At 35.2% G+C, this 25,485-nt stretch overlaps 1 protein-coding gene across 12 annotated transcripts in view; it reads right to left on the bottom strand.

Annotated features, from left to right (window-relative positions):
• The window catches only part of INPP4B (inositol polyphosphate-4-phosphatase type II B), a 775,173-nt gene that overhangs the window by 186,308 nt on the left and 563,380 nt on the right, over positions 1–25,485 (bottom strand). For all 12 annotated transcript variants that reach the window (XM_058721302.1, XM_058721291.1, XM_058721289.1 and 9 more), the window contains one exon: positions 14,619–14,766. In XM_058721302.1, coding sequence (XP_058577285.1) covers positions 14,619–14,766 — 148 coding nt within the window. The remainder of the gene's footprint in view (positions 1–14,618; positions 14,767–25,485) is intronic.

The raw sequence follows: 25,485 nt of genomic DNA, 5'->3' as shown, positions 1-25,485 counted from the left end.
CACAATATTTTTCACAGTATGTTCAACCCACAATTCAAACCGTCTGTGCTTGAACCCATGTGGGGATAAAAATTGCAGCCATAAATCACAGGCTTTGAAAAAAAGTGCATTAAAAAAATGACAACGTGGTTAATGTTGCAGTCCGTGAGTCACTATTTCACTGAAAAATGATGGGATATTCTGAATGGTCACTCCTTCTGATTTTCACCTGACATTAAAATAAGCAGCCGTTGTACTGTATATTCAAGAAGGTTTCAAGTTATGTACAAAGACTAAACGCTGGAACACAGTAACTACAGGGTTTAGTTGTAATCACTGTAGCAGTTTGTACTGATGAATAGCCAGATCCCATCATTTAGTTTTATGTAACTGTGTTAGAAAACAATGAGGGATAAAAATAAGCATGTCTTATTCTATCTTAAAAATCTATTTGCTGTTCCTGATCAAGGTGATTTGGTGTTTATTTACTTCTTTTTTTTTTTTTTTTTTACTGTTTACTTATTTTTGAGAGTGACAGAGACAGAGCGCGAGTGGGGGAGGACAGAGAGAGAGGGAGACACAGAATCCTAAGCAAGCTCCAGGCTCTGAGCTGTCAGAACAGAGCCAGATGCGGGGCTGAAACCCACGAACGTGAGATCATGACCTGAGCTAAGGCCAGTCACTTAACTGACTGAGCCACCCAGGCGGCCCGGTGTCTATTTACTTTTAAGTAACATCTTATTTACACTTTGAAGTTTGTTTTCAAGTTATCAAAGATGGATGATATATATATATATATATATATATATATTTAATATCTTAAAGTTCAGTGTTCCACTGGTGTTTAAAGTGTGGCATATAATGTGAAGTCTGTCTGAAATCCACATATATTAAATGCATGTCTTTTCATTCTGGGTATCCATGAAAACTATGAACTGTACCTGAAAGTTCAGGGGGCAAAGCAAAAAACTGTGCTGGCACTCTCAGCACCTTTCCATTACTCGTGCTTATAAGCTTAGAAATTGAAACCATTTCAGGCTGTTTTCCCTTCCCTTTCCATCCCTAAACCTGGAGTGCCAGACACCTCCTAGTCAAGTTTCATAATTAGATGCCATTCAAGTGGCTCCACAAGATGCTTGGCAGTGAGTCTCTTTGGTGAGCACTGTAAGGCATTCCAAGTAACCAAAAATACTTCTGTATAGAATGTATCTCTTCTTTATTTTCAAAACAAACCTTGGACATAATCATTCCAGAGCCAGCTGGACTAAGCACAATTAAAATTTCAGGTCGACTCAGCACATTTCAAGTGCTTATTAGTCACATAGCTATCATCTTCAAGTAGAGAACATTTCTAACATCATGAAAAGTTCTATTGAATGACATCGCTTTAGACAAATGAGAAGAATAGAATTGAGAAGTGAAGTGATTTATTGAATGCCATATTGCTAGTAAGTGGCAGAATCAAGACTTGTGCCCAGGTTTTGTGACTATAAATCTTGCTCTCTTTATTTTTTTAATTTTTTTAATGTTTGTTTATTTTTGGAGAGAGAGAGAAAGAGTGTGAGTGGGGGAGGGACAGAGAGAGAGGGAGACACAGAATCTGAAGCAGGCTCCAGGTTCCACACTATCAGCACAGAGACCGACAAGGGGCTCCAACTCACAAACCATGAGATCATGACTTGAGCCAAAGTCGGATGCCTAACCCTTGTTCTCTTTTTTATTTTAATTCCTGGTGAGTATGGTTTCTTCCTGAATAGGAAGACTGAAATCTCTCACTTGAGGGACTCACCTGAATGCAACTTATATTCAGCTCAACAGAGGGCTCACTCAAATATTTTGCTGAAGTGTTCACTTACCAGCCAGCCTTGGCTACCATAATTCCCAAGTATGTCAACAACAGAACAAAATTCTTATTTATTTTCTATTAATTTAAAAAAATACGCTGTGTTTATTATGGTTATTTATGTCAGGCAATGTAATAAGAAGTTAACAAATATTCATTCATTCAATATGCATAACAGCCCATTGAAATAGGTATTATTATTATCTTCATTTTACAAATGAGGAAAATTAAACTTAGAGAAGTAATTTACCCAAGGTCACCCAGATAGTGAGTAGCAGAACCATGATTAACCCAGGAGATATGTCTTTGGTGTCCATGTTTTAAACTAGTATACTAGATGGATTCTCCATTAGAAACATTATACAATATGGGTGGCTCAGTCATTTAAGCATCCGACTCTTGACTTCGGCTCAGGTGATGATCTCACGGTTTGTGAGTTGGAGCCCCACATCTGTGCTGACAGCACAGAGCCTGCTTGGGATTCTGCCTCCCTTTCTCTTTGCCCCTCCGCTGCTTGCTCTCTCTCTCTCTCAAAATAAAATAAAAAGAAATTAAAAAAAGAAACTTTATACAATCTCATTCCCACTAGAAATCACTGCACAGAACATGTATCTTGATACTACAACTTGGAAAAACAGAATAAGAAAACCTTTTATCTTTTACCTGCAAATGTAAAGTAGAAAGCTTGATGTCACCCTTCTCATTCTCCACACTAAATTCTAACGGGCAGGAAGAAAGAGTTTTATACTGTAGTCCTTCTTTAGATGCCACTGTTGTTTATTCTGCATCTGTGTTGTCCAGTAAAACTGTGTGTGATAATAGGAATGTTCGATAGCTGTGCTATTTAATATGATGGCTATTTAGTCATATGTGACTATCGAGCATTTGAAAGGTGACTAAGGTAACTACAGAATGGAATCTTAAATTTCATTTAATGTTAATAAATTTTAACTTAAGTTTAAATAGCCATATGGGGCAAATGGCTACTGTATTGGATAGCACAGACCCAGATGGTCCAGCTGAGAACCTGTCAGGAATCCTTTCTTTCTTCTAAACCGCATGCTCACCTACTATCAGCGACATATACCAATCTATTCAGTCATGCAGGCCAGAATGCTTGAGTCATCCTGAGCACTTTACCTCCAGATATAATCCGTCAGGAAGCTCTGTTGATTTTAGCTGCTTAAAAATGCACAGATGTATGTATACTTCTCCATTTCTCCCACTACCACCCTGGCCTAAGCCACTATAATTATCAGCCTAGGCAACAACAATACCACCTACATTGTTTTATCCCTCTACATTTGCCTCCCTTTTCCTTAAATTTATTTGAGAGACAGAGAGAGAGAGAGAGAGAGCAAGAGAGCACGAGCTAGCGCAAGCAGGGATGGAGCAGAGGGAGAAAGACAGAAAGAATCCAAAGTCAGCGCAGAGCCCAATGCAGTGAGATCATGACCCAAGCCCAAAAGGAGAGTCAGACGCTCAACCAGCTGAGCCACCCAGGTGCCCCTCCTCCCTTTTTCTAAATGCAACCATATCATTCTCTGATAACAGTTTCACTTGTTCTTAGGAACAATATTGCATTACCGAGGGCTTATTCTATGCTAGATATTATGCTAGATTTTAGAAATAACACAAGAAAATTGACAAGTTCTTCCTTTTCTATGGCCTAGAAGTCCCCAATTAATTTTCAGCCTGATTCTCATTCCAAAATCACTGTTTCAGCTCCAAACACACCAGCTTTGTGGCTGAAGACATGCCCAGCCTGCTTTTCTGCCCACTGCAAATTTGTGGTAACACATAATGCACATACCTATGAGATGTGCCAGGTTAGTAAGCTAGAGGAGGTTAAAATAAATTATAGCCTCAGTTGTGTGTCTGAAGCACTATAGCATTCAGCTAAGATCAACAATAGCAATAGGTTTGCTATATGAAGTGTCTACTGTGTATGTGATTCTTTACATGAATGGTAAGAGTGGTTTCCACATACTAAAGGTCTATGAATGCATGTAGCAGGCCATGTCACATAGCTATTATATGTCACGTAGCTAATTGTGCCATGTCACATAGCTATTAAGTAGAGTTTGGGAAAGCCAGCTTTCAAACCCAGAGCTGTACTTACACACACACACACACACACACACACACACACACACACACCTCAAAACAAAACCCTAGAGTCTCCTGATTGCTCATTTAATTACTACAGTAGTCTTATAAGACAAGTGATAATGTTATTACCTACAAAAATGTAGAAATTGAAAGATTAAGTAATTTTCTATAATCATAAGCATGTATTGAGTGGCAGAAGTTTTTGAACTAAGGTCCATAGTAATTCCAATTCTGTGTTTTTACCATTACAGCACACTTTCCCCTGCTCATTCCATTTTAAATAATCTTGGCACAATAGGGAAAAAAAAACCTCTAAATGAGTTTTGCCATATTTGCTCCTGTGTAGATATCGTAATATTCAAACAGCAAAATAAAACACATATTTCTATCGCCAGCTTGACAATACTAAGTGCTCTACAGGACCTCTCATTAAATGATACCAAGAATCCATAACAATGAACTTAATGGCACACAGCATCTGCCCTGGATCCTGGGAGGCGGGAGGGCAAATGCACTTTCCATGATAAATAACACACCACATAGTATTCCAACTGAGCATCAACACTGCATGAAGAAAAACGAACAGAAGAAATAACACTAATTGGATATGAATCACCAGTGGAGTCCTCATGTAATATTTTTTATTCCTCATTTTTGGATCTTTAGGACTAAAGATTTTTCTCAGAGTGAGCAAGCAAGAGAGATAGAGAAAAAAGTACCACGAGAAACAAAGTGGAAGAGAACATTGTAAAACACTATGAGATTCATCAGTTTGAGGTCTATTTGATATATATGAGATTTAAACAGAATGACTGGAGGGGCGCCTGGGTGGCGCAGTCGGTTAAGCGTCCGACTTCAGCCAGGTCACGATCTCGCGGTCCGTGAGTTCGAGCCCCGCGTCAGGCTCTGGGCTGATGGCTCAGAGCCTGGAGCCTGTTTCCGATTCTGTGTCTCCCTCTCTCTCTGCCCCTCCCCCGTTCATGCTCTGTCTCTCTCTGTCCCAAAAATAAATTAAAAATGTTGAAAAAAAAAAAAAAAAACAAAAAATAAACAGAATGACTGGCTCCCTATCACTTTTACCACTGAGCAGTGTTTTTTTTAAGGTCAGTAAAGATTTTCAGTGTGCCTTTATTTTATTCAAGAATGCAAATGTTGGGGCGCCTGGGTGGCTCAGTCGGTTAAGCGTCCGACTTCAGCTCAGGTCACGATCTCACGGTCTGTGAGTTCGAGCCCCGCGTCGGGCTCTGGGCTGATGGCTCAGAGCCTGGAGCCTGCTTCCGGTTCTGTGTCTCCCTCTCTCTCTGCTCCTCCCCCGTTCATGCTCTGTCTCTCTCTGTCTCAAAAATAAATAAACGTTAAAAAAAAATTAAAAAAAAAAAAGAATGCAAATGTTGATAGACCTCTCAAAAGGCATGTGGTTCAGCCACACCAGATTAAATAAGGCATGGGATGAGGCTGGAGAAGTAAGTAGACACAAGGTCCTGCTTGCCTCGTAGGCCATGTAAAGGCGAAGCCCGTCTGGTGATTAATAAATCTTGAAACAAAGCACATAAATTATATTTTAGAATGTTAGACCATGTCAAATGCACAGGTTGGGTCATTATGTTGTATAATCCTACCGTGTGTCTTTTGTATCATGAGGATGTTTTCGAACAAGAATTTACCTGAATATATTCTACTTTTAGTTTATAATTCTTAATACATAATCTTAACACTTTTAAGAAAAGGCACTTCTGTAGTATTATCATTTTGAAATAAAATGAACTTTTATATGAGATTCATAAAATGCATTAAGATAAGGTAGAAAGTGAGAAATATTTTCTGCATTTGTCTCAAACTAGATATAATGCTTAGGAAACCAATTTAACAGCATATGATAATATTTAAGTAAGCATGTAGAACATGTCTCTAAAGCATCTATCTCTATGCAACAGCTAGGCTTTCAGCCTGGAATTTCAAAATATCTTACCAAAAAACCTTTTTCATATATAAGAATACACTATGTTCAAGAAATAGATTTAAGATATAGATATATATCTACATAGATACACTTATATAATAATATAATAATAATGTAGCTATAATATGGCTATATTAATATCTATAATAGTAGAGGTATAGAATACAGAACACTTGACATGTACAGTGTTAAACAAAATTGTTTAACTTTATTGATATAAAATATTTTATCACTATAAATTTAGTATATGTGCAATATTTACAAACACTAATATATAAGACAAAGCGGGTACATTATCCCTAAGAGGTAGTAATAAAACTTGAAAGTTTATATGTCCCAAACACTATCACATTTTTCCCTACTAAAGTATTTTGGTTCATATTTTTTATATTTTATTTACAAGATTGTTTCTCTGCATCATACATATAATATTTATATTTTATGTAAAACCTAAGAAAGCCTTAAAGTTCATTGATATAAGATATTCTTATCTTTTCTTCTAAACTCCCAATGTACATGCCAGAAAGTTTCTCTTTCCCCAACCATGAGATCAAAAGACAAAAATGAATGACATAAATCAAACTAATTTTTCCCCTGGGGAGTTTTATGGACCATAGGGTTTATGTTCACTGAAATATTTCATTTATTTAAAACTTGTTATACCAAACTAGGTTTTCATATATTTTATAGTGTAGAAATGTACACTTATTTTTTAATATAAAGCCAAACACTATATGGCCATAGAACCTCCCGTCCAAATGGTTGTGTATGCACACCATGATTTGTATATTTGTAGCTGTCATGAAGCTTCAGCTCTACAAACACCAGCATTTTATCTAGTAACTAACATATTTCAGTGTAGACTGAGCACAGCAAACCTTTAAAGTAGGACAAAATCCAAAGAAAACACTCAACATAAACAAAATATGTGGCGACACTAGAACAAACTATAAAAATTTTATAGGTGGTAGTTTGGCAAGACCTACATGACTTGTTTGTGTGCAAGCCAAGCTGAAGGACAGTAAAACTTAGAGCATTATAAATACAGGCAAAGATGCACATAAACACACACACACACACACACACACACACACACACGCTTTCACGCTTTCTACATATTTAGAATCTCTGAGTTGTCTTTAACATGTCATTCTTCTTTTCTTTTCCATTATATTTCTTTTCCATAATAAATAAGCCAGTTGCCATTTCCCCCTATCCTTAAGGCATGCTAGATCAAATAACTGGTCTGTTTTTTAACACTAACCCTGTATGTATCATGATTATGAAGTAATTCAGTAAACTTCTCAAAAGCAAAGTGTTACAGTGAGTACTTTGTAAGCAGAACCTCCCCCTTCCCTTCCCAACACATAATTGTAGTATGGGTCTCAAGAGATTAAATATCAAGGCTGTCTCAAGAAAACTCATACTGGAAATCTGAATTTTATAATATTTTCAATCAGATGTGACCCATGAATTTTCAGAAGATAAAGCCACAGGCAGAAAAGCCATTAGTAGACTGTTGCACTATCACAGGCAATACATGATGGTGGTTGGGATTAGAGCAGGTGGAGTGAACATGTACAAAAAATGAATAAATGAGTTTTTTATGTTGTACACTTGAAATTAATATGTTATATATCAAATATGTCTCAAAAAAGAGAAAAATAACCAAAACAGAAAAAACAACAGCACATAGTTCATGCAAAAGGCTGTTTCAAAAAAAGAAAGAAGATAATAAGGACAAAACTAGAAATAACTAAGACAACAGGAAGACTAGAATTGATAAGTCCACAAGAATTCTCTTTCAAAAAATCAATAAAAATAAAGTATATTAATCTTTACAATAAGCATACAGAAGTTTTTTATACATGAAAAACTAAAATAGTGTTTTGTATGCATAAAAGAAGATTTTAGCAGGCCATATTCTTGAATCTAAAGAGCAAAGATTCCAAATATTCAGTTCTTTTAAAAGTAATTTTGTTGTTGTCACTGTTTAATTTTCTTAATTACTTTGGTGTTGACAATGGAGAAACATGGAAACTAGCAAGTATAATAAGGAGGTAAGAGAAATGGAACATTGAAAAAGTGATATTGAAAATACTAAGTTTTTAGAAATACAGCTAATTTGGCATTGCATTTTATAAATGTAATCTAATAAGTCCCAGATAATTAAAATTTATTTATTTTTAAGTTTTTAATTTAATTATTTTGAGAGAGACAGAGACAGTACAAGTTGGGGAGGGGCAGACAGAGGGGAAGAGAGAGAGAATCCCAAGCAGGTTCTGCGCTGCCAGCACAGGGTCAAATGCAGGGCTCGAAACCCATGGAGCCATGGGTTCACGACGTGAGCCAAAACCAAGAGCTTAACTGACTGAGCCACCCAAGCACCCCACCAGATAATTAAAATTTTAAATGTAAAACAATTAAACAAAAATGTTGAAAGTGTTAATATTGAACTGAACTCAAAATAAAGGGAAGCTTTCGAAGTACCCCAAAAGGCCACGTAGAGTCCATGACATTTATTTCAGTGGTTTCCTGTCAGCCCATGATAGAAACCACTAGGCATCCAAAAGACACTGCAAGGAATCAAGAATCCTTTTGTCACAGTTGCCATGAAAACAGAGTAAGCCCATCCTCATTTACCTACATATTTTCTTGAGGTAGGGAAGGGGGAAAACTTAAATTCTAAATGGTAATTTTCCAAAACAAAACAATAACAAAAACAAAAAACAAAAAAGTCATCCACAATTTTTAGACCAAGTCTGAGGGAGAACTAAATTTTGAATAGACTTCGATGTTTGAATGTAAACTGTTTAAATTAAAAGAAATCAAGATATGGTTAGCTGGCAAGTCTATTCTTTGATTGTAAGAGTTTATGTATTTGCTTTCTATTGCTGTGTAGAAAATTACTATTCTAAAACCATCATCCAGAGATAACCATTTTTATTATCTTCATATACATGTAACTAATGCTCTAGTATGTTTCTAGTCTATTTTTCCTTCTAGTTATTTATATATCAATAAAAATTAAGATGCAAAAATTTTCACTATTTACTGTCCTACACTTTTATTTAACATATAGTAGAATCACAGATTTATTCATAATACAACTCAGATGTGCAAGGAAAATTAACCATGATACCAGAGCATGATGGTCATAGGTACCATAATTCTGCTTCCCACAATAAGACTTATGAAAATGAGAGTAGATATAAAAAATAAAGATACAATATCCCTTCTGGGTGGTCGATTTAGAGGAAATTTACTGGGGTTTTTTTTTGGCCATTTTCTAGAGTGTGCATATATCATTTTTTTATGGAAAAAATCCAATATAATATAATATAATTTTCCCAGGACAGATTTCCAAGGATGCAAATGAAGTGCTTTGTACTGTTTAGAAGTACTAAAAGATAGCAGCACTATGCCACCCGCAGTCTTCATCAAAGAAAGTAAGACAGTTCATCTAAGTTGTGAGGTTTAGGAGGGAGGTTGAGGTGAGTAAAGTACTTTCTGGGATCTGAGTAAGACTGGGGTTAAAAGAAGCTGAGAAAAGAACTTCAGAGTAAAGCTCTGTCCAGGCTGGAGATTCCATCCAACCAAGAGAAATGTTAGAAGTTCTTTTTGCAGGACAAGGCCCACTCTCAGATTCTTAATTTATTATATTATGTTATATCATATACATTTTACAATGTAATATAATTATATATTATATCAATTCATAGTACACTATAAATATGTCTTTTTTAATGTTTATTAATTTTTGAGAGAGACAGATCATGAGTAGGGGAGGGGAGAGAGAAAGGGTGACACAGAATCCAAAGTAGACTCCAGCCTCTGAGTTGTCTGCACAGAGCCCAACATGGAGCTCAAACCCACGAACCATGAGATCATGACCTGAGCCAAAGTTGGATGCTCAACTGACTGAGCCACCCAGATGTCCCAAAATAATTCTTAATTAAATTAATTTCTCAGTTGGATGCATATGTCTTCAAGTAAATTTTTTAAGAAAGTTTTGTGAGTGGCATTTTTTGAGCTCCTGCATATTTATGTCACTTCCATTGCCTTCATTCATAAAATATTCATAACCTTGCCCTATACAATAAAGTGGGGCCATAGCCTTTTCCTCCCAAAAATCAGTAGATGCTATTCTATTTGCTTCTGCAGAGAAGTGTAAGGTTAGCCTGATTTTAGCATGTAAACAACAACAAAAAAACCCCACGAGAGCTGCATAACTTTTTACTGTTTTCTTTCAAACTTTTGCATGAGTTGTTCCTCCCTAAGAGCACTTCAAATTATTTGATAGTGCACAACCCTGTGCCTTGTATATCTAACATCTTTTCTCCCATCATTCTGAACTTTTTTCACCCTCATTCAGTATTTGAGGAGAACTTATCATATTTGTCTTCCACATTACTGATACAATTTCTCAGTGTCAAATCTGTTTTCTCTGGCTCTCTGGATTTCAGTTGGTTGCTGCATTTTAAAATTTCATTATTCCTTCCATTATCTGTTTCTTTACAGCATTTTCCCTAAAGGATAATAATTCTTTTCTTATGGGTTTCTGATTCTGCTTCATAATAACCATACCTTCTTACACTCTACTGAGATGGCTAGTCAGTTTTCCTATATTTTTCCTTATCTCCCTTTTGTGTCTTCACAAAAGTGTGATTTTTTCCCTCTTATTCTTTATAAAATGTTAAAGATTCATTGTTGAATTTTTAAAAACTAATTATGGGAGATTTACACAGAAAAGTTGGTGGAAAAAGCAGAAGGTATATGAAACAGGTTGGTCTTTACAGTGTTTAGCCAATTTTCAGATCTATCAGGTATTTATATAATTGAGTTCTATAGGATTGAAATTGGATTTTCTTCTCTGAAAAATTCCCAGTGTATACTGATGACAGTTCCTAGTTTTGTTCCTAGCAACACAACTTCATATTTGGATTCACTGTTCCTTTGTGTCCACCAAAACTGCCCCCAGGCCTATCTATGTGTTTGGATTTTTTTTTTTTTTCTGTAAGTGCAAAGGAAAAAGAGATAGAAAGAGAAGAGAACAGGTAAGTGGACAACACTTTGGTGTGCTAAAAAGTAATAAAACCAATTACAGAGGTTATGCGTACTAAACTTTAATGGCTTAATGGCTGCTTTCTCCTTACTCCCTACCCATTATTTCCCCCTGGGATTTACTGTCTGTGAATGGATAGACAGAGGGATATTAACTGGAGTGAAGAAAAGATAGGGGTTAAAGATAGCACTGTGGAAGATTCACAAGTAGTAGACATGCAGAAGGTCAGCTGATCAACCTTTAAGGGGTCTCTAAACTGATGACAAAAGACAGACTGGAACAATAGTAGGGGTCTTTTCATTTTCTTTCCTACTATGTTGCAGTATTTTTAGATAAACAGCATTAGTGGTCCATCAACTAAGATGCTAAACCTTAAAACATTAGCCTAATAATTAGTCATCATGTTATAAACAGTATATTGTATAATAATAATGTATTATTATTTTTTAAATTTTAATATTGTGGTATGCTAATCAATTTCCATGTTTTGTGAAAGGTCATAATTTTCTATTTTTTGTGTCTTTATAGATTATTTTTTTTAATTTTTAAAAAAATTTTTTTAATGTTTATTTATTTTTGAGACACAGACAGAGCATGAACAGGGGAGGGTCAGAGAGAGGAGGAGGCACAGAATCTGAAACAGGCTCCAGGCTCTGAGCTGTCAGCACAGAGCCCGACGCGGGGCTCGAACTCACGGAGTGTGAGATCATGACCTGAGCCGAAGTTGGCCGCTTAAATGACTGAGCCACCCAGGCGCCCCTATTTTTTTAAATTTTAATTCCAGTGTAGTTAACATACAGTGTTCTACTAATTTTAGGCATACAATATAGTACTTCAACAATTCCATACATTACTCAGTGCTCATCACAATAAGTGTACTCTTAATCACCTGACCTTTATCACCCATCACCAATCCCTCCTTTCTGGTAACCATCTGTTGGTTCTCTATATTTAAGAGTTTGTTTTTCAGTTTATCTTTTTGTTTTCTTTGTCCATTTGCTTTGTTTCTTAAACTCCACATATGAGTGAAATCATACGGTATTTGTCTTCTGCTGACTGGTTTATTTCACTTGCATTATATTTTCTAGATCCATCCATGTTGTTGCAAATGACAAGGTTTTATTCTTGTTTATGGCTGAATAGTATATAATATATAATATATAATATATATATATATATATATACACACATATACACACATGCATATATATATATATATATATATATATATATATATCACCTACTAATGGGCATTTAGATTGCTTCCATAATTTGGCTATTGTAAATAATACTGCAATAAACATAGGCATGCATGTATTCCTTTGAATTAGTTGTTTTGTATTCTTTGGATAAGTGCCCACTAATGGGACTATTGGATTATGGGGACCTGAGAAGAAGAAGAGACATTAAAAAAAAAAGGCAGAAAAATTTTGAAGAACTAATAGCTGAAAGCTTCCTGAATTTGGGGAAGGAAACAGAAACCCAGACCCAGGAGGCACAGAGATCCCACAGCAGAATTTACCCAAGGAGGTCCTCACCAAGACACATAGTAATTAAAATGGCAAAAATCAGTGATAAAGAAAGAATTTTAAAAGCATCCAGAATAGTTACATATAAAGGAAACCTCATAAGGCTATCAGGAGATTTTTCAACAGAAACCTTACAGGCCAGAAGGTACTGGCATTATACAGACACTTTAGTGGGAATTTAGGACTGGCTAACTTAGATGGAGTTTTCAGGGGCCATTTTTAGGGCAAGGCCCAACTCAACTTTTTTTTAAATCTGCCACCTCTGGCAACTCCTCTTCTCAGCTGAAATAAAGGTGCTATGACCTCTAACTCATGCTTGTTTATGGAGTCCTTCCTTATTCTATAATCCCTGTGAGGAACAGTTATTCTCTATAAAACTTCCATATGAAATGTCATCTTTACATAACACTAGTGGGAATAATTCTTAGTGTTCAATAATCTAGAATACAACAATGCTGAGGATGAGAATTCTTTTATGACTTTGAAGATCCAAACTCTATAAACTTGTTTATCCTTCCTAGGAATTTGTTGTTTTCATTACATACTCTTAGTACTAGCTATAGATAAGGATGATATTGAATAATTCGGCTTACATTAATTCATTCTTGCCACTGGCTCTTATAAGTAGTCTGCTTAGTTTCCTGAACATGTTACAGCTTCTCTTGACCCAAGTCAATATCTGTTGTCTGATTTTTGTGGTCTGATTATCTTCACTCTCCTACTCTCAAATATATATCTCCTTGTCCCTCTTTCAGTATTTATTTCCCTGAGTCCAGGTTGTTTCCTCACAACCCAATTTCCTATCTGATTTTCTCTAAAATCTTGGCTCTGTGTTTTTTCTTTTACTTATTCCTCACATAGAAATATAGTATCTGTGTGGTCATTCCTATTCTAAAATATACTGTCAATATTGCCAGCTTTGACCTGCTTTGTCCTTTGTTTGCTCACTGTTTTAGATCAAGATGATATCCTTGGGAACTGTAGAATCTACCAAAAGGGTACCTACTATTAAGTAACTTGGTGTATTAATGTGAACATAGGCCAGAAATCCAAATTTTAGACATTTCATACTTAGGTATGTATTTCAGCAATTACAAGTGTTACAAAAGTATCTGCTAATTTTCTGAAATGTAGGCCCTTAAGAGTGCTTAGTATAATGTAGTATTCAGCATTTTTAAAGTCACTAGAGGTTTATAAGGCAGAAAAACAAATTGTTTGATCTGTCATGGCTCAGAGATATTCTTATTAACAAACAGTTCCCAGATCTTTCTGTTTTACTATGGCAATAGATTTAATTTTGCCAGATAACAACACTGTCCATTAATATAGCATACTTTATGAATCATCTAAAAGAGTTTTTAGACCAACAAATATCTGAAAGCCTTGTTACAGGTGAGTAGTCCAAAGAGCCAGGAGGCATTTCTTACAGAAACAGTAATCATAAGCAGATGAGGTAAAGACAAAAGGATTATTAGCAAGGTCAAAGTTCAGATTACTGGATACACACCAACTATATAATAGAAATAAATAGAAGCAATAAGTGAGAGTCATATATGTAAGTTTAAATTTTCTAGTAGTCATAGTTTAAAAGTTAAAAAAAGCAAGTGAAGTTAATATTTTATTTAACCTCCATATGCCCCAAATTTTAGTAATTTCATTATAAAATCGGCCTTTTTATATTTGTTTGTGTGATAAGAATTCAAAATTTCGTGTGTATTTTACACTTAAAGAACATTTTTAATTGGACTAGTAGCATTTCAAATGATTAACAGCCATACAGGGCTAATGGCTGGGCAGTGAAAGTCTAGATTTTTTTTTTTTTTTTTAATTTTTTTTTTTAACGTTTATTTATTTTTGAGACAGAGAGAGACAGAGCATGAACGGGGGAGGGTCAGAGAGAGAGGGAGACACAGAATCTGAAACAGGCTCCAGGCTCTGAGCAGTCAGCACAGAGCCTGACGCGGGGCTCGAACTCACATACCGCAAGATCGTGACCTGAGCCGAAGTCGGACGCTTAACCGACTGAGCCACCCAGGTGCCCCTAGATTTTTGTGTTATAATCATACTTTGAGAAAAAATGTTTTGTAGAAAAAATAATGTGAAAGACAATCATAAATTATTTTCTCTTACCTACACAAGTCTTCTTTTATGTGAAGAGAAATCAATTCCTTAGGAATATGAAAAGAAAGTATGCTCTCTGACATCTGCTCCCGGATTCGCATCCACTTATTGTCAGATGTAGGAAATCTATATAATTTACACACTGGGTTCTTTAACACTGGGGGGGAAGAAAAAAAATAAAAGGTTAGTAGTTAAATTATAAATGCATGCACATTAAATAAAGATCAATTAACATAATTATTAATCATTGTACCACTCTAATTATTTGTTTAATCAAAATTTGTTTTTATCATAATTCATTAGTGCATTTGAATTTCTAAGAATTTTGTTCTTCTGTTTTCTTCAGTAGATTCTGAGATATAAAGTTGTTATTAAATTAAAAAATAATACATCAAATTCCAATTCATAAATGTGGCTATTGTGGTTCTCTAATTTACCACCTATTAATTTCTTTCTCTTCCAAAGATTTTCTTAAAGCATATGTATTTATAAATATACATAAAATATATGTACTTACACATAATACACACGAAAAATATATTTCTGAATTTTTTCTGATCATTGTTAGTCAACTTTGCTCATTTATACAGTAGATGACAACTGACATGTTATTTCTGAGGTTTCAAATGGCCCTACTACTAAAAATGGTTTATTTCTTAAATGCCAGAAAGGTTCCTTGGATTAAGCTCTAGTACAATTCAAATATTACGTATACTTTAGTGCCAATGAGTCAATAAAATACTTTCCTAACATTACATATTGTGAGAAACAAGAAAAGGAGGCTCTGAAAAAACTGTATTTGTGGATGGAAAGTAATTAGGGAAGAAATACAAGATTATGCCATCCAGGATTTTAATAGATTAAGGGGAAAAATGGAGGGCCAGAGATTAAGGTAAGACTTGATACTTTTTTCATGAGGCCAGTATATCTACCACACTCCCAAGCCATTTATTTCAGGTCAGAAATTGATTTTCACTGCTGTTTAGCAATGAATGCCTTTGTTTCACTTATACACCAAAGTTTAATGGGCAATATATTATCAAGTCAATCATCAGTCAAATATTTATGGTTATTTGGCTCCAGTTTATTAATAAAACTGATTAAAAACAAAATTTGATATTGAAATGGAGCACAGGTTACATGGGCCAAGACTACTCAATATATAAGGTAAAATTCCTTTCAAAATTTAGGGCTCCCTAAGACTGTATCTCATTCACTACTTGGGTAAATATATAATAGCTTTTTGAACATTAAAATGAGGATCTATTCATCCATTCCTCTGCAATCATCCATTCTCAGAGGCATAGTCTATACATTATCATTGTCAGAATTGATGATATGTCAAAAACCTTGATTTCAAAGATCCCATTCTTCAACAACTAGATTCAAATCTTCCAGTATACCTACCTACCCACTACTAAGAATTAGCCAAAGTGGTCACTTTTCAAAAACACCAACAGAAGCCAGAATATAGTAGAATATTTCCAATATGTTGAGAGAAAATATTTAAAATCTGGAGTTGTATGCCCAGTTAAAAAAAAATTAAAATAAAATCTAGAGTTATATGCCTGAAGAGATGATATTTTTAACATAAACATTATCTATAAGTTTTATCAATTAGATTATGTCACAGATCCATATATCAAACTAATTTTATTTATTTTCTTTCTTATTGAAGCATAAGTATAAGTGAAGTATAAGTATATTTTCTTTCTTATTGAAGTATAATTCTTATTGAAGTATAATGAATATAACATTATATTAGTTTCAGGTGTACAATGTAATGATTCAATATTTATATACTGTACTGCAGAATGATCACCACAATAAGTCTAGTTGACATCACCATCATAGCTATAATTTTTTTCTTGTGATGAGAACTTTTAAGGTGTACTCTTTTAATAACTTTAAACTACAGTATTATTAACTATAGTCACCATGTTGTATATTATATCCCTAAGACTTACTTATTTTATAACTGGAAAAGTGTATCTTTTGACTCCTTTCATCCATTTCACCACAGCCACCCCTACCTCTGGCAACCACCAATGTGTTCTCTGTATCCATTAGCTTGTTTTTTGTTTGTTTGTTTGTTTGTTTGTTTGTTTTTTACTAGATTACACATACAAAAGAGGTCATATGGTATTTATCTTTCTCGGTCTGACTTATCTCACTTAGTGTAACTCCCTCAAGGTCCATTCATGATGTCACAAATGACAAGATTTCATTCTTTTTTATGGCTGAGTAATAGTCCATTATATATATAGATATATATTGATGGATCAATTAATCAATTGATAGATCAATATCACATTTTCTTTATCTATTCATCTGCTAGTGGACACTTAAATTATTTCCATGTCTTGGCTATTATAAACAATGCTGCTATGAACATGTTGGTGCAGATACCTTCTCAAGTTAATGTTTTAATTTCCTTTGGGTATATTCCCAGAAGCAAAATTACTGGATAGTATGGTAATTCTATTTTTAATTTTTTTAGGAACCTCAATACTGTTTTCCACATCACCTACACCCATTTACAATCCTACTAGCAGAGAACAAGGGTTCCCTTTTCTCTACACATTCTTTCCAACACTTGTTATTTCTTTTGATAATAGCCATTCAAATAGGTGTGAGGTAATAGTTCTTTATGATTTTGATTTGCATTTCCCTGGTGATCAGTAATATTGAATATCTTTTCATGTACCTGTTAGTCATCTTTATGTCTTTTTTGGGAAAGTGTTTATTCATATTCTCTGCCCATTTTTTAATCAGATTTTTTTTTTGCTATTGAATTTTATGATTTCTTTATATATTTTGTAGATTGGGCCTCATCAGATATATTTTCTTTCATCTGAAATGTAAGTGAGCCTATAAAAGAAACGATGATATTCCATCTTCTTTTTCTTCTTTTTTCAAGTTTTCATTTAAATTCTAGTTAGTTAAGATATATGGTCAAATTTGTTTCAGGTGTAGAATTTAGTTTTCATCACATATAATTCTCAGTGCTCATCGCAAGTGCCCTCCTTAATATCCATCACCCATTTAGTCCATTCCCACTCACCTCCCTCCATCAGCCCTTTGTTAAGAGTCTCTTTTTTTTAAATTAATTTTTTTAATGTTTATTTATTTTTGAGAGAAAGAGAGATAAAGCATGAGTGGTGGAGGGGCATAGAGAGAAAGAGGGAGCCACAGAATCCGAAACAGGCTCCAGGCTCCGAACTGTCAGCACAGAGTCCGACGCGGGGCTGGAACCCACAAACCGTGAGATCATGACCTGAGCCGAAGTTGGACGCTTAACTGACTGAGCCACCCAGGCGCCCCTGTAGTTAAGAGTCTCTTATAGTTTGCTTCCCTCTCTCTTTTTTTTCCCTTCCCCCTATGTCATTAATTTTTAAAGTGACAATGTTTCAAAGATGTAAGAATTTTACTACAACCTCAATTCCATCTCTAGAGTTTGAGAAGAAAAGGAAGTATGTATTGAATTCAATGTAGTATCAGTAAGGTTAAACCATTTATGGGATCTCATGAATTCTAATATAGCTAACATGATCAGAAATATATATGCATTCTTTCATAGTAAGACAAAAACTCAATCTCTGAAATGTCCAAAATTTTCCTTAGTAACCTAAGTAAATATTCAATTACTTAGTTTGTGTATACTCAGTTTATGTGCTTCTTTTAAACCTCTGTTTTGTTTTGTTTTCGAGATTATACAGAATTTTTGTATTTCCCAAACTCTGGTTAAGAATCCTTCATTTTTTTTGTCTTTTATAAACAGTAAAGAATAGTTATTTTTTGGAGAATTTGAATTAAGATACAAAACATAAAATGCTTCATTTCCTCAGTTATCCCAAAAGTAGCCTTTCCACTTTTGATTTTGTTGTTTTTATTTTAATGCTCTTCAGTGTGTTTAAGTATCAACCTTCACTGAAATGGCTTAAGCAGAAGTCAAGGGCAGTTTGATTAATGAGTTCTAGAACTCTCCTCTGACCATCTGGTACATATCAAACAAGGACTCTGTGGGAATGTTACTGTTTTTAAAGAAAACGCTTGGGACAAATTTAAAACAAAAATTCAGGCAACTTGATCAATCTCAATTATATCTCCCAACTAACTTTCATGTTACAGGTTCTGATCTTTTGAAATTCATAGATCCGCAAACATTAGTACTAAATCAGGATCTCAATGTAGCTATAGTGGGGTCCACCTTACAACCCAGTTTCATTCAGCAGCATTTCTTATTAAACACCTACTATGTATAAAGCAAGAACATATACTCGGTATCTTAAAATATCATAAAATGGAGTATGACTTAAAAAATGAAAAAATAAATATGGCCTAACATTTTACTGCTATGCAAATGTATTGCACTGGTTACAAGAAAGACCAGATAGGATGTTCTTAACTCAAAATTCTTACTGTGTTGATAATGGGGAGATTTTGTCATCTTCATATAAAAGAAAGGCATATTGTATTCATGCACCAAATACTGAACAATGGATCATAAATTATGAATGCTTGTGTAACCTTGTTTTAATGTTTCCTCCTTATAGAAGACATTCAATTCCAACAATTCTGCATACTCATTCCAGCTGTGTGAATGAGTCCATCACTTTCAGCTCTGGCTCATCATTGATGCCAAGTTTTTCTTTATGTAGGAGATGCATTTCTGACCATACAATAGGCCTGTCAACTCAGAACACTATCTAACATCTATTATAAATTCTTTAAAGAGACCCCTGTGTGTGTATGCTCTTCATTTTTTTTCACTGCTTTTGCCAAAACAATTGCTAAAAATATCATGTGACTGATTCTGCCAAGAGAAAAGTAGCAGAGATATTTTGGACTACATCATGGTCTTGAGATGACTTAAGAATAAAGTTCTAAGTTGGTACAGATGTTGTTACATTTCTTTGAAGTCCACTCTCTATGGTGAGCACAGGAACAGAAAGTAGATGGCAGATCCCCCCCCACTCCCCACACACACCAAATTGCAGCACAACTCGAATTTCTATATTGTTTTCTCTCAGACACCATAGCAGCGCTTCTTTAACAAGGTATCTTGCTATGAAATTGTGAAAGCCAAGCTGTCACAATTCTGAATTATCAAAGTAAAGATGCCAAAGAAATGTTCAACAGAGCCAACACATAGATGACATATTAAAAACAAAACAACATGGCTGTTCAAGAGAACTGGGGTAGAAAGGATAAACCAGAAAGATACCATAGGAATTTGTTTTTTTTCCTGTTTCTGTGTTAGGCGTGTCAGTGGATAGACAAGAAACTTTGCAAATTTAGATTTAGGGACAAGGGAGTTATCAAAAAGCCAAACACTTACTTCCTCTGGTTGTCTTTAATATATTTCTCAAGTGGAAGCTCATATGTGATTATCCTCATGAACTTTCTTGCATTCAGGAGGTGGTAGGAGTCACATATTTAAATGGAATCTGACTTTATTGGCTTTAAGCCTTAAAAAAAATCATTATTTTAATGTCCTACAGATTCTTGTAGAGAATTCATTCTGTTGCTTTTAACTATGCAGTTGTTTAATAGTTTAATTATTCAGCTGAATGTACATGCATTGCCTGTTCTCCAAATGCTACATTATACTTACTAAAGATAAGTCTGTGTAATCCAATTAGATACTGACATTCCCTCATTTGTACTTGGAAATATCTTAGATTTATATACATCCAAAATGTAGGTTGGCTCTTTTTAAGACTGGATGAGAACTGAAAAACCTAAATAGAAATCACTAAAACACCATCCTGAACATGGTTATTGAAAAGAGACGGTAAGGAGACCCGACAGAAACACAGAAAACACAGCAAAGAGAGATCTGTTTACAAATAATAAAGATGAAATAAGTTGTTAAAAAATGAACTCCTAAGAATATTTCATTAATTTTCTCTAGATCTGTTATAAAATCTAACTTATGTTATTGTTTGTGTTGTTTTTAAAGGAGAAACAGAAAAAATGGAATAGAAAATAGGATATTTTCTATGTTGAACAAAGTGCTGCTTCTCTAGTCTAGTCAAACCCATAAGCTCTTGGCCCTCCATCTTCAATCTAAGGCCAAGAATAAGAAAAACTATTATAGATGTCAGACTAGGACATAAAGATAATATTTGTGGGCATTTAGTCTCCAGTTGGTGATAAATTGGTAAGTTTAGTGTATACAATTTGGGTTTTAGTTTTTAGGTGATCAGAAAATGATTTGCTTCATTCTCTCTAGTTTGCATGATTTTCTGTATTCATTCTAGTTCAGTCATAAAGTAAAAGATACAACCAGGAGAGGTAGACGGTGGCTCATATTTCATTCTGAGCAACCTGAAATGACCTATAGTCCTCTGAACTCAAGCTGTTCTCACCAATTTCCTTCTGTTCAAGGCATTCCTTGCACCTCAAAGGAACACCTTTCTTTTCTGGCTATACGCAACCTTCCTATAAACTCAGCTGAGCTAGAACCTCCCCTGGGAAGGCTTCCTTGGCCTCCACCTCATCCTTCCCTACAGGTTTCTCTCCTTTGTACTTCGTATCCCAGCTCTGTCATGGTTTTTACCAGTTGTGCTACAAATGTCTACTTACTGTTCCAGGTCACCCATTAGAGTGACAGGCTAGTAACTTTGTGAAGGCTAGGACAGTGCTGTTTTGTTCTTGTCCTCATTTTATCTCCTGCATCTAGCACAGTGCCCAGTAAAAATAAACATTCCACAGAAATCAGCTTAAACCTTTCAACTCATGTTTCCCGTCACTACTTTCCCCAGGAGAACAGTTAGAGCACCAACAACTGTGTGAAGAGAGAGGGAAAAATGCAAGAGTGAAGAATACAATTGAAAACCTCACTTCAAGGGAGCACAGGCATCAGAATGAAGGATGAAAAAAAAACATGATTGAGAGAAAGGTATCCTCACATTTGTCCACAAAATGTTGGCTTTTTAACTCTATCATCTTCTTGCCTTCATTTTTCTTCTAGTTTACCTAGGTGGGGAGTGGAGGAGGTAATGGACTGATACCAGGAAGACAGCTGAAGCATTTAAAGGTGTCTAAGACATGATTTCATTGATTATTAGATCATGAAATTCACTCTTCCATTGAAGCTACTTAACATCCTAAATATATTAGTACACAGTAATGAAAATATATGGTAATTCCCAAAGAGCAAAGTTAATGGACTCTGTCCCATTTGTTAAAACAGCAGAAGGCAAAGAAATCTGGTGAGTAAGTACAAAAGATCAAATGCCAGTATTAGAAGTCAAAATTGCCCCAAATTTTACATATTAGAGAGTTACAAATACAAGGACAAAATCTATTTAAACTAGTGTGGGTAAAATACAACAGAGATATCTTTGTTTATATAAAATGATGTCATCTAAAGTCTGACAAGGTAGTAGATTTCACAGCTCATGAATAAACAGAAAAAAATAAAGGGGGAAACTGGGGACTTGCCTTTCGGTTGGAATTCATCAGGACTCAAAATGAGTATAAAGGGACATATTTTTGACAATCTCTTAAAATAATGTGAGTCATGCATTGCTTTGGATGGGAGTGTTAGTGAGGAGAACATTACCCCAATATTTGGCTCATGTGGTATTGTGAGAGGCAGATAAATTCTATGGTGTCATATGAGGCAGAAAACATTTTTTTAAAGTAATCGCTACACTCAACGTGGGGCTCAAACTCATGACCCCAAGATTAAGAGTCACATGCTGTATGGACTGGAGGCAGAAAACACTTAAAAATGAGAATTTGGCAGTAATTTTTAAGGAAAGTGATAAATTCTTTGATTTAAAAGCTAAATAATTAAATTTAAACATCTTTCTCATGGAGAGAATAACAATGTCATTTTCTGTTACATGAAGCATAAATTGAGATGATAAGATACACTGGCTATCAGCCATCTGACAAGCATTTATTGAGTTTCTATTGTGTTCTGGCCCTGGAGATACAGAAATAAATAAGCAATGCTCTTTTTTCTTAAATAGCATATAATCTAGCATCTTCTGCAAAGTGGTGGATGGCTTAACCCCAATTTGAGAAAAAGAATAAAAGATACAGTGGCCTATTTTGAGAAAAAGCGTGATTCATCTGTGAAGCAAGAAATGCAAAACACCAATAAATTCTCTGAATAGGAAGGCAACTGCATGGATTTAGGATGGAGAGATGGCCGGTCTCCTCATTTTTGTTTGGATTCCACCTTACACAGTCACGGAAATCACAGCTGTCAGATATCCCCTCTATGAATATGAAGGACAGTATACACGTTAATCTACAGCATGAAAGTGGCCTTTAAAGAATATAAAGGATAATTTCATGACTCAAGAAGTATGGAATTCAACCAAGGAAGATGCTGTATCAGATCTAATGCTTGCCGACAGGGGAAAACTCACTCAAAATGTGAAGAAAATAGGAAACCTTGTGACAGGGCCCATTAGTTCCTCAGATTTGGCATAGTATCAGAAGGGTCTATGGGCTGACGTGCATTATACTTTTACAAGGAGAGCTGGAAGAATTGGGAATATGGAGAGAATTATCTTTCTGACAGAATTTTAAAAAGGTATTATTTTTGGTCAGGCTTATTAAATATAAATAACTTCCGAGAAAGACAACTGTGACAATGACAAAAAAAATTAGTATGTGACTCCATATGAAACTGATTAAAACAAATGCATTTATGAAATAAATAGCTGAATTATGCTATATTGACTTCACACATGTGAGAGCCAAAAAAGGAAGTCAAAGACTGTCCTAGTTAATGTGATCATTTGAAAAGCACTGATGTGGGGCGACTGGGTGGCTCAGTCGGTTAAGCGGCCAACTTTGGCTCAGGCCATGATCTCACGGTCCGTGAGTTCGAGCCCCGTGTCGGGCTCTGTGCTGACAGCTCAGAGCCTGGAGCCTGTTTCAGATTCTGTGTCTCCCTCTCTCTGACCCTCCCCTGTTCATGCTCTGGCTCTCCCTGTCTCAAAAATAAATAAAACGTTAAAAAAAAAAAAAAGAAAAAAGAAAAGCACTGATGTGCGAAGAGGCTGACCCATGTATTTGGGTCCCGGTGCTCGTGGGCAAATCTAGGCTTTGATACCAGTCCTTCCGACAGCCTGTCCAGTGCTCTTATATTAATACCACAAGAGCTGTTTGGTATTGTTCGGCTACAGAGAAGTCCCTCGGTTGATGTGACTTAGCAGGACACGTGAGAGACCCAACTGCACTTCTCTGTTCCCCGCCCTACCCCTGCCAACAGCAAGCAGTTTTAAGCTTTCCTACTACCATTTTGCTTCAATAAATAAGCAAATAACCAAGTGAATAAGGAAATAACTGTTTTAACAAATTTATGTTATGACCTACATAATTAGAGAGTCAAACTAAATAAGAACTTCATATTTCTAATACTTACTGTGTCTTCTAGTGTGTCTTGTTTCAGAAAATGTAAATGCAGCTGCTGAAAGGACTGTTTTCCCATAAAGCTAAGGTACTTACAGAACTTTCTTAAGGAATTGTAAATTCTGCCCCCACCCCCTCCTTTCTCTCCTTCTGCCCTCCGTTCCCCAGACTCCCAACATACACATTCACCTTGCAAGGCAAGCAAGGCATGAAAAAGGTGAGAACTTAGGGGGAAGAGCTTTTTTTCTTGTTAGTCTTACAAGAGATGAGTGAATTTCCTGAATTATAAATTAAACCTCTAGAGATATAAATAGAATAGTGAAGAGCTGCTATGAGATATGACATTCTCTTCCATTCACTCAATAAGTACTTCATAACTCACTTGAGGCTGGCAAGTTCCACATAATACATTAATACAAAGACTTGAAAAAAATGTCAGTAGCTCTCTTTGCCTACAGATTAAAAAAAAATACCACATGGGAATATAATAGATTAATTCCAAAGTTGCTGAGTTTACATAGAAAAATAAATAGAACAATAGACAAAGGTACACACAAGCCAAAGTCATACATATTCTATACCTGTATGATGCACTTTTGTATTTTAAGTAGAAACATTTCACATAGAGAACCTAGTTGCATTTAAATACTTTTTAAAAATCTAGCTTTTATAACATTTGATTCCCATTTAGTTTTATCTTTCCCTAATGTAAGAAGGCTCAAAGAAAATATTTGTGGTAAATATCCTAGGTTCTGAGTGTTCCTCTGGATCGCATGGACTAAGGACATTGAGAAATATCATTAGAGGAGCACCTGGGTGGCTCAGTCGGTTAAGCGTCCAACTCTTGACTTTGGCTCAGGTCATGATCTCATGGTCTGTGAGTTTAAGCCCTGCATCAGGCTCTGCTGACAGCATGGAGCCTGCTTGGGATTCTCTCTCTCCCTTTCTCTCTGCCCCTCCTCTGCTCAACCTCTTTCTCTCTCTCTCTCAAAATAAATAAACATTAAAAAAAAAAGAAAAGAAATATCATCAGAACTAAGTGGAGTATCACCACCCAAACTGTCACCTCCATAAAAGGAGAAAGGCAGTAATCAATCATCTTTCACTCCACTAAGTATATTTAAATTATGGAAAGCAGCTGCCTCCATCAGTTCCATGTCAGTTGCCTTTGTCGTATAACAATTGATACATTAGGAATAGTATCCTAGTAATCTGGAATAGTTAGTATGCCTCTAAGACTCATGCTTTACAGATTTTATGGCACAGGTATATGGAGGTACAGGTTTATTTTTCACTGTGTTCCTTCTGTCTCTTCTTAGGTATTATATTTTCTTACTTAGAAGGACATTTTTCTCTTTCTCCTTGAAATGCATATTAAGCCAATCAGTATTTTAAAATGTCATTTCTTTCTCTGTGCACAAAAAACTACAAGGTTCACATGAGTGAATTACTAAAAAGTTATAATTATAATGTAGATAATTGTATAATGTGA

Source organism: Neofelis nebulosa, chromosome 3 (genome assembly GCF_028018385.1).
Source record: "Neofelis nebulosa isolate mNeoNeb1 chromosome 3, mNeoNeb1.pri, whole genome shotgun sequence".
In the NCBI taxonomy this organism is placed as follows: Eukaryota; Metazoa; Chordata; class Mammalia; order Carnivora; family Felidae; genus Neofelis; species Neofelis nebulosa.
Note: the sequence above shows the minus strand (reverse complement) of the source record. Positions and strands in the feature narration are given on the sequence as shown.